At 42.3% G+C, this 10,659-nt stretch overlaps 1 protein-coding gene across 1 annotated transcript in view; it reads right to left on the reverse strand.

The window, feature by feature from the left end:
• Window positions 1–6,757, reverse strand: part of slc49a4 (solute carrier family 49 member 4) — a 74,456-nt gene extending 67,699 nt beyond the window's left edge. The window contains exon 1 of the mRNA XM_068034846.1: window positions 6,363–6,757. Within this exon, the coding sequence (XP_067890947.1) occupies window positions 6,363–6,756 (394 nt within the window). The 5' untranslated portion in view covers window position 6,757. The remainder of the gene's footprint in view (window positions 1–6,362) is intronic.
• Window positions 6,758–10,659: the final 3,902 nt, after the last annotated feature.

Raw genomic sequence — 10,659 nt, forward strand, 5'->3', positions numbered from 1 at the left:
TCTCGAGACAAGGAGGCCAAAGAAGAAGGAAAAGTAGTGAGGCATCTCATCTACTTTATTGAAAGAAACTGATCTTTATTGTACTTCATGAAATGTCCAATTTGAATTGTTTTGTAATGTATTTTTACAAATTTTTATGAATAAAGTATATTTTTGGAAAAAATCTTAAAATGCTCTAATATTACAGGTTCTCTAGTAGAAAGAACTTGCATTTATCTAAAGCCCATCATGCACTCAGGACATAGCAAAGCAACTTATAATAATTCATAGCTAATCAATTGTGCCTCAAATGCCTTCAACTTGTTATGTGGGTAAATGAGACAGCCAATTGGTGCAAAACAAGTTGCCACAGAATTGCAAGAATCAGATAAATGATCACTTCAGCGGTTTTCATGCTCGTCGTTCAGCAATAAATGTTGGCTAAGCCACCAGGAAGATCGCTGATCTTCTTCAGATAGTCAAAGATCTCATGGAACTTTCACCAGAACTGACAAATAGGGCTTTGGTTTAATGACTCACTCATCCAAACCACTGCACCTCTAGCAATGCATCACTCCCTCGGTATTGCGCTGAAATGCGGCATCGGTCCGCAGAAGGGCTGGTACTCGAAACTCTCTCACTCAGAGGCAAGTGTGCCATCAACTGCGTCAAGCTGATATTGCCATTAGAACAGGACTTATACTGCACAGGAATTGGGCATCTCCTCTTACATTAGGATGAGGTAACCATGCTTACTTATGCACTGTACAAAACCAACACTAAATTAATCAGATTCTATACAAACTCCTGCATCTACTTTGCCACTGCGCGAATTCATGCTATTTACGACATGGTGTTGTTACATAATTCAGGCAGTGGTTTTCTCCTGATTAATATGCACAGAAACAAAAATAAAGGGACATATGAATTTAATGTTTGATCATTTAATCATTTGCTCAACAAGAAGGGCAGTCATCCCCAGTCCACACACACTCATAAGCACTGAGCAGGAACCTGACTGCCAATCCTTGTGTAGCTTGGAGGGGGAAAAAATTAAGGCAAAAGCTTGGAAATCAATTTGAGCAGTTACTGCCAGAATGCAGTTTCTAAATAAAATCAAGTCATCCTGTTATTTTAACAGCAATGGCAAACCATTTAAAATAAACAGGGTAATGACTCCATTAAAATAGTGGAGGCAGAAATTTGATAAAAGTTTGATACGTCTTGAGTCATTTCCAAGCTCAAGAGTGTAAGATTTTCTCTGTTAATTGTGTCAATCTTGTGATGGCGTGAGCATGGATATTGCTGCCAAGGTCCAGAGAGTGCTGTTACATTGCACTGCAGGTCAGAGACCAGCAGCTGCAGAGATGATATAACATCCCCTGCCCTTCCTTCAACTGGGCTTAGTCTCAGCTTGGTTCAGTTGATCAGACACATACTTTGGAGTCAAAAGATTGCGCTTTCAAGCTCCACTCCAGGAGTGAGCATTTAATCCAGGCAGATACTCTGGTATAGTGCTGAGTGAGTGTTGCATCATTGGAAGTGTAGCGTTTCAGATCAAATGTCACATCGCGGTTTCATCTGTCTGGGTGGATGCAACTGATCTCATGACACTATTTAACAACTTGCATTGATACAGTCTCTTCAACATAGGGAAACGTCACAAGGCACTTCACAGGAGCATTATCAGAAATAACACCACCAAGCCACGTAAGGAGATAATAGGACAGGTGGTCAAAAACTTGGTCAAAGAGGTAGGTTTTAAGAAGCATTTTAAGGAGGAAGAGAGAGGTAGAGAGGCAGAGAGGTTTCGGGATGGAATTCCAAAGCTTCAGGCCTAGGCAGCTTCAGGCCTAGCCGCCAGCAATGAAAACTGGGGATGCACAAGAGGTCAGAATTGGAAGAGCACAGAGACCTCGGAGGGTTGTGGGGCTGGTGATGGTTAGGGACAGGGAGATGAGTACATTCAGTGCCTTGTCCAACATCCCAAACTCCAAAAATATATTTACTCATCATTCAACTCATTGGCATTTATGCAACCTTGTGTGGAACATGGTTTCCAGCTGATGTATATTTATGCCTTATAACAACAACTGTGCTTCAAAATAACTTATTGTGCGTAAAGAACTTTTGAGACTTTTGAGAGAGTCATGTTCAGGCAGCATGCAAATAAATGCCAATTCGTTCTTTCTCGGGCGTGAAAATTATTAACTTTATTATGGAGTCAAGCCAACACCAATGGACCTGCGAGCCAGTTTATAAACAAATATGTTTTTCTTTCTATTCTAAAAGAAATGGTTTGAACGCACAAATGCTTCCATCTACCTTCTCAAAAGATGTAAAACTTATTCGTCAGCAAGAGGTCTGTGCATGTTAATTGATGTTGCTCAGTGTCAAACTTCTGCACCTTAGGACATTTTACTATGTTAAAGGTGCTATATATTTGCAAGCTGTTGTTAAGCATGTGATATTGGAAGCAAAATTAACAAGGAGAACTCTGCAGCATAACAGCAGTCTTACTAGCTTCAAAATATTCTGCAGCTTTGACCAACAACACATACAACCACAGCCTCAGGAGCTTGTCAAGTGAAACTAAGTTTCCTAAAATATCAACGTGTGACTAAAGACAAGAGGTACCCTTGGGGTTTCTAATCACATTCTACTGAGTAATATAGTTTCCAATGAACTGCTGTGCAGCAGTTTTTATGAATATAAACCTTATTTATATTTGAGTTGCTTTCCCATCCAAACAATGCATTTTATCTTTAAGTTGCCATATATTTACATATTACTGGGTGTATAAACAACAGGCTACTTCCTGGCTGATTCCTGGGATGGCAGGATTTACGTATGAGAAGAGATTGGGTCAACTAGGCCTATATTCAATATTAAATAAAAACAAGAAATGCTGGAACCACTCAGCAGGTCTGGCAGCATCTGTGAAAAGAGAAGCAGAGTTAACGTTTCAGGTCAGTGACCCTGTTCCGAAGAAGGGTCACTGACCCGAAATGTTAACTCTGCTTCTCTTTCCAAAGATGCTGCCAGACCTGCTGAGTGGTTCCAGCATTTCTTGTTTTTATTTCAGATTTCCAGCATCCGCAGTATTTTGCTTTTATTTTAGGCCTATATTCACTTGAGTTTAGAAGAATGAGAGGGGATCTCATAGAAACCTATAAAATTCTAACAGGACTAGACAGGCTAGATGCAGGGAGGATGTTCCCGATGACTGGGGAGTCCAGAACCAGGAGTCACAGTCTCAGGATAGGGAGCATGCCATTTAAAACCTAGATGAGGAGAAATTTCTTCACTCAGAGGGTGGTGAACCTGTGAAATTCCCTACCGCAGAAGGCAGTGGAGCCCAAGTCATTAAATATATTCAAGGAGATAGATATATTTCTCAATGCTAAAGGGATCATGGGATATGGGGAGAAAGCAGGCACAGGGTACTGAATTAGACCATCAGCCACGATCTTTTTTGAATGGCGGTGCAGGACTGAAGGGTGAATGGCCTACTCCTGTTCCTATTTTCTATGTTTTTACTTGAACTGCTCCAAAATGAAGCTCAGCCTAGCTCAGTAACTTATACCCAATATAGCATACATTGTTTCGTTGGGGACGGATGTGGGGGAAGAAATTCACTGGACGATTTGTATAAAACTAGGACTCACTGCTATGGTTAAAAGCAAAATACTGGAAATTTGAAATAAGACGTGTTCTGATGAAAGGTCACAGACCTGAAATGTTAACTCTGCTTCTCTCTCCAGATACGACCAGACCTGCTGACTGGTAGTATTCACTGCTATGTTCCCTTTTAAATAGATTTGTTTAAAGAGAGTAATTTGAAAAGCTATAGGACCAAGCAGATCATAAATTCCACTTTTCATAGAAACCCCCATAGAGGTGCTTCAAGCAAAAAACTACCTTGTATCACAGAAAAACTGGAAAATACTCAGCATCTCTGGCGAGGAACAAAGGTAAGGTTTCAGGTTAATAACCTTCCATAAGAACTGGCACGAGTTAGTGATGGAACAGTTTGATGCAAGTATTGAGATAGGGAAAGGGGAGGGGAAGAAATAGGTTGGAGGGCAGGAGAGATTAAATGACAAAAGAAAAGATGGTACAAGGCAAAATGAGATGGTAATGGGGGAAGTAAGGAAATTAAAGATGGGTCTGGAGGAGGCATAAATGAGAAAAGCAGAATCGTCAATAGCTGCCGCCAGAATCTTCAACTGAGGATTCCACTCCACTGTGCTTGACAGGGTCCTTGACTGTGATCTAAATAAAAACAGAAATGCTGAAAATAAAACAAAGTGCGGAAATACTCATCAGGTCTGGCAGCATCTATGGAGAGAGAATCAGAGTTAACGTTTCAGGTCTGTGACCTTTCATCAGAACTGACTGTGTCCACCATTTCCCAAAATTCTACTCTCACCCTTCCCCTTCTCAGAGCAAGGGTAGGTGATTCTGCTGTACAAGGCGAGGACATGGGGAACCCTATCAACCATTCAACACAGCGCTCACTTCTCCCCCCCAAATAAGTTCTCAGTAACTGTAAGGCAAAGCAAAATATAATCAATAGCAACTCCTGATCATTGTTTATAGAGATCGTTCCATTAGCTACACGTGAAGTCCAACAACCAGCAAGGTAGGATTGTCATTCATTTAAATTAGAAGGTAAACAGAAGCACACTTTCTATTGTATTTTAAAAGAAACAATGCAAAATGTCCCAAAGCACTTTACAGGTCCATTAACAAAATGTGACACTGAGCCATGCAAGAAGATATTAAGGCAGGAGTCGAAAAGCTTGGTCATACAGGTAGGTTTTAAGAGGCATCTTAAAGGAGGACAGAGAGGTAGAGAGGTTTAGAGAGGGAATTCCTGAGTCTCGGGTCCAAGCAGCTGAAGGCACAGCCATCAGTGGTGGAGCAATTAAAATTTGGGTTGTGCAAGAGGCCAGAGTTGGAACAACATAGATGTGAGGGCTGGAGGAGGTTATAGAGATAGGGAGGGACGAGGAGTTTGAAATCAAGGATGACAATTATAAAATTGAGGTGTTGCCGGACCAGAAGGCCAATGTAGGTCAGCGAGCACAGGGTGATGGGTGAACAGGACTTGGTGCAAGCTGATGGAGGCAGCAGAGCTTTGGATGAGCTCATGGTTACGTAGGGTGGAGATATTTATTTTGATGAAAGTATTTGCAAACCTGTTAAACTCATTCTAAGTGCACAACTCAACACTAAAACACATCAGCCACATGATAACCACATGAAGTCTCACAACTCTTTCCACTGAACACTACACTTGAAGTGGCAATAAAAACACAAAGTGCTGGAAATACTCAGCAGGTCAGGTGGCATCTGTGGAGAGAGAAGCAGAGTTAACGTTTCAGGTCTGACCTTTCACCAGAATGGTTCTGATGAAAGGTCACAGAGGCCTGCAAGGCCGACTACTTGCTTTTCTATACTCTCACTCCCATTTTTCTGCATAATTACAGATTTTTCTCTCTCTCCTTCCTTCTCAACACATCAAAACAATTATTAGCTTTTTGTATAAAAGCTTTAAGTTTGAAAATTTAGCAACTCAAGTTCCCAGAAGTAGGGTTACCATCTGTAATCCAGCATGTTCTACAGAAAGATAATTTTAAAAGAAGATTACTTTTCCTTTCTTGTCTTATTAAAATCAAAACCTATTGCTGAAGTCGACTTATGATGCGGGTGCATTGGTTTTAAGATTTTTTTGCTTTTCATATTTAAACTGCAAATTACGATCCCAACAACCACCCCACAACTCTGCTTAAAAAAACCCTACATTGAGATAACACCTTTCATGACATCAGGAAGGTTTACAGCCAATTACGTACTTCTGAAGTGTGGTCACTGTTGTAATGTTGGAAACGCAACAGCATGCACCCACAAACAATGTGACAATTGATCAGATCATCTGTTTTAGTGACGCTGGTTGTGGGATACAAATTGGTCAGAACACAAGGGAGAAAAAACTGCCAATTCCCTCTCCGCATCCTTCCAGCCACAATGCCCATTCACAGCCACCCTGCCTATTGCCATAACCCCCACCAATACCACCCTCCCTTACTCTCCCACCAACCAAATCCCTCCAGCCACCTCACTCTCCCTCCACTCTGACCCTATCTAAAACTCCCACCACCTCCTTTCCCTCCCTAAAACCCCTCAACACCACCCTGCCTGCAGTCACCAGTACCCCACCACCACCCCCCCCCCCCCCCTCCATCCATCCATCCATCCACCCACCCACTCCCTCCCTCAAGGGAGCAGACCCTCCCTCCAGAACCTCCTCCCTCCATACACCAGCCTATCCTGCCCCCTCTCCTAGGACCCCCCCCCCCCCCTCCCTCCTCCTTTACCTTTCTTGTCCATCATCCACATGAAGAAAAAGCAGGGCAGGAAGCCGATGGGGCCCCACAGCACCAGCAGCGTGATGTCCAGAGTGCTGAAGCCCAGGGCCTGCTTGGCCGAGTTCTGGATGGGGCCCCAGGAGTTCCAGATCAGGCCCTGCAAGAAGGCCAGCATCGAGAAGGTGGCCAGGATCAGCCAGCGGCGCCGGTACAGCCGGCCGCCCACACAGGCCGCAGCACCGCGACCCGGGGCCGGGCGCAGCAGCGGCTGCCTCTCCTCCTCGATCCCCGACATCACCAAAGCGCCGGCTCCAGGTGGACTGTTTCGCCGGCTCCCACAAATCAAAACAGCATCCTCGCCGGCTGTCCGTGCATGCGCGCCACCAATCACGTCATGCGCCATCACCAACGTCCTTACGTCATTGGCACACAAACGTGGACGTGTTTACGTCGCTCCCGCACATTCACCAGTCCTTGCCCACAGACTGGATGCGCATGCGCGTTGGTAGTCTCTCCGTACAATATGGAACCAGAGAAAAATTCCAGCGCAGGAGGCCATTTAGCCCGTCGTGTATGTGCTGGCCGAAAAGACGAGCCGCCCAATCTAATTACATCTTCCAGCACCTGGTCCAGAGCCTTGTGGGTTACTGCACTATTGGTGCATGTCCAGGTGCCTTTTAAATGAGTTGAACGTTTCTGCCTCCACCACCATTCCTGGCAGAGAATTCCAGATACCCACCACCCTCTGGGTGAAAAAGTTATTCCTCATGTCCCATCTAATCCTTCTACCAATCACCTTAAAACTGTGCCCCCCTGGTAATTGACTTCTCCAGTAGAGGAAACTGGTCCTTCGTGTCTACTCTATCTAGGTCCCTCATAATTTTATACGCCTCAATTAAGTCACCCCTCAGCCTCCTTTGTTCTAAGGAAAACAACCCTAGCCTATCCAATCATTCTTCATGGCTGCAACTTTTAAGCCCGGGCAACATTCTTGTAAATCTCCTCTGCACTCTCTCCAAAGTAACTATGACCATCCTGTAATGTGGTGACCAGAACTGTTAGCAATACTCCAGCGTTTTATACAGTTCCAGCATTACATCTCTGCTTTTGTATTCTACACCTTGGCCAATAAAGGAAAGCATTCTTTATGCCTTCTTCACCACTGTATCTACCTGTCCTGCCACCTTTAGAGACCTGTGGATATGCACTCCAAGGTCTCTCTCTTCTTCTACCTCTCTCAATATCCTCCCGTTTATTGTATATTCCCTCACTTTATTTGCCCTCCCCAAATGCATTACCTCACACTTCTCCGGATTGAATTCCATTTGCCACTTTACCGTCCACTCAACCAAACCATTGATATCATTCTGGAGTCTACAGCTATCCTCTTCACTATCAACTACACAACCAATTTTTGTGTCATCAGCAAATTTCCCAATCATGCCCCCCACGTTTAAGTCCAAATCATTAATATATACCACAAACAACAAGGGACCCAACACTGAGCCCTGTGGAACGACACTAGAAACAGCTTTCCATTCAAAAAAACATCCGTCGACTACTAACCTTTGCTTTCTGTCCCTGAGCCAATTTTGGATCCAACCTGCCATTCCTGTGTATCCTGTGAGTTCCGAAGAAGGGTCACTGACCCGAAACGTTAACTCTGCTTCTCTTTCCACAGATGCTGCCAGACCTGCTGAGTGAATCCAGCATTTCTTGTTTTTGTTTCAGATTTCCAGCATCCGCAGTATTTTGCTTTTATTCCTGTGTATCCCATGGGCTTTCATGACCAGTCTCCCATATGGGAACTTGTCAAATGCCTTACTAAAATCCATGTAGAACACATCCACTGCACTACCCTCATCAATCCTCCTTACTTCCTCAAAGAATTCAATTAAGTTAGCAAGACATGACCTTCCCTTAACAAATCCATGCTGCCTATCCCTGATGAATCTGTGTCTTTCTAAGTGGCAGTTTATCCTGTCCCTCAGAATTGATTCTAATAATTTACCCGTCACCAAGGTCAGACTGACTGGCTTATAATTATTTGGCCGAACCCTCACACCCTTTTTAAACAATGTTATAACATTTGCAGACCTCCAATCGTCTGGCACCTCGCCCATATCCAGTGAAGATTTGAAGATGATCCTCAGTGCATCCGCTATTTCCTCCCTGGCTTCCTATAACAACCTGGGATGCAATCCATCTGGCCCTCGTGATTTATCCACTTTCAAGGATGTCAGACCCTCTAGTACTTCCTCTCTCATTATGCTAATCGTATGTAATATTTCACACTCCTCTTACTCCAATGTCTGCATCATCCCTCTCCTTTGTGAAGACAGAGGCAAAAAACTCATTAAGAATCCTGCCCACATCATCTGCATCCACGTGTAAGTTCCTTTGTACTGGGATCTAATATTGGTATAATAGGCTTAATTAAGTAGAATCTAGAAATAGTTAGCGTATTATGCCTTTTAGAGTTAGGGATTGAATGGATGGTCAGTTTTTAGAACTCACTGACAATCCTCTTTAAGAAGGTAACATTTCAAGGCCCCTGTTATGAACCAGAAACAAGTTGGGAAATCCATTTTTGTCTCTGTTGTCAGGGGCTTAGAAGATAAACACACAAATTGAAATATCCTGTCAGTAAGAGGTAGCAATAAAATTAATTGGTTTGTGCAGACAGGTCGGCTCCGGAGGTTGCTTTGGGATGTCATGGAAAGATAGATAATGAAACAATAAATGGAATGGACTAACAGGAATAAGAGTTTAAGTAAACACAATGATAAACATTTTGCTCAGATAGCTGCTCGCAACTCCAATAGCAAAGGAATTTCAGTAAAACATTAAGTGGAAATAGTAATTAAAGATATGAATTTTAAAAGGAAGCAAAACACATACAGGATGGTCACTGTTAAATGCTAAGAGTCAGATGGCACTTCAGAAACAGTATAAACATGAGAGTTTTTGAAGCAATGATTAGAAGCATGGAATCCTCAAACAATGCTTCTCCACTAAGGGGAATTTTAGGTAAAAAGCTTACTTTAAATTTTGATGGATATTCTAAGATATTTCGCTGTAACATTAGCCAGGATAAACTTTTGGATTCTATGTTAGAAATAAGTTTCTGTATTACATCTTTTAGTAATATTTGATAGTGTGATAGACCTATCCAGTTAGAAGTGTATTGCATGTTAAATTCCTTAATAAATTTATAAAAGTTAATAAATCGTTTCATGTAGCATTCTGTATACAAATACAAAGAACCCCCTCTCTGTGTCTCTTTAAGTGGAGAGATATGTATTGAAGAGAGTTCCCAGACCCTTATAATATCTGGGATATTCATTATTAGCCATAATTATTAAAATAGGCTATCCGAAAGATTGTAATATTATCTGTTGGCTTTCTTTCTTTGAGGGAAAGCTATTACAATTCTTTGGACCTAAATAAGTGTCTCTGAGAATTTGTCTGGTTTGAATTTGATTAAAGGAGATTCATAGGGATGTACTCCTGACTTGGTTTAGTCCCTATAAGGGGTTAAAGTCATAAATCACTTCATTACATCTCTGATAGGCCCTACCCTTTCCTTAGTTATCCTCTTGCTCTTAATGCACTGACAAAACATCTTTGGGTTTTCCTTGATTTTACCTGCCAATATTTTTTCATGTCCTCTCTTTGCTTTTCTATTTTCTTTTTTTACTTCACTCCTGCACTTTCTACACTCCTCTAGGCTTTCTAAAGTATTAAGTTTTTTGTGATCGTCATAAGCTTTCTTTTTCTGCTTCAACATACCCTGTAAGCCTCTAAATAACCAGGGGGCTCTAGATTTGGCCTTACCACCCATTATCTTTGTGGGGACATGCCTATACTGTGCCTGTAGAATCTCGCTTTTGAATGCCTCCCATTGGTTTGCCACTGATTTTCCTTCCAGTAGCTGTATCCAGTCCACTTTCGCCAGATTGCCTCTCAGTTTCGTAAAATTTGCCTTCCCCCAATTTAGAACTTTTACTCCAGTCTTATCTTTGTCGTTTTCCATAATTATGCTAAAACTACCATATTATGATCACTATCTCCAAAATGATTACCCACTGCTACTTCATCTACTTGCCTAGCTTCATTATGAAAACTAAATCTAGGACTGCGCCCCCTCTCATTGGGCTTGTTATGTGCTGGCTAAAAAAGTTCTCAAATGCAGTTCAAGAATTTTGTGCCCTCTGTGCCCTTCATACTCTTTGTATCCGAGTTGATATTGGGGTAGCTGAAATCCCCAACTATTATTGCCCTATAGTTTCTACACTCAGAAATT

The sequence above is a fragment of the Heterodontus francisci genome, chromosome 7, assembly GCF_036365525.1.
Source record: "Heterodontus francisci isolate sHetFra1 chromosome 7, sHetFra1.hap1, whole genome shotgun sequence".
Classification (NCBI taxonomy): domain Eukaryota; kingdom Metazoa; phylum Chordata; class Chondrichthyes; order Heterodontiformes; family Heterodontidae; genus Heterodontus; species Heterodontus francisci.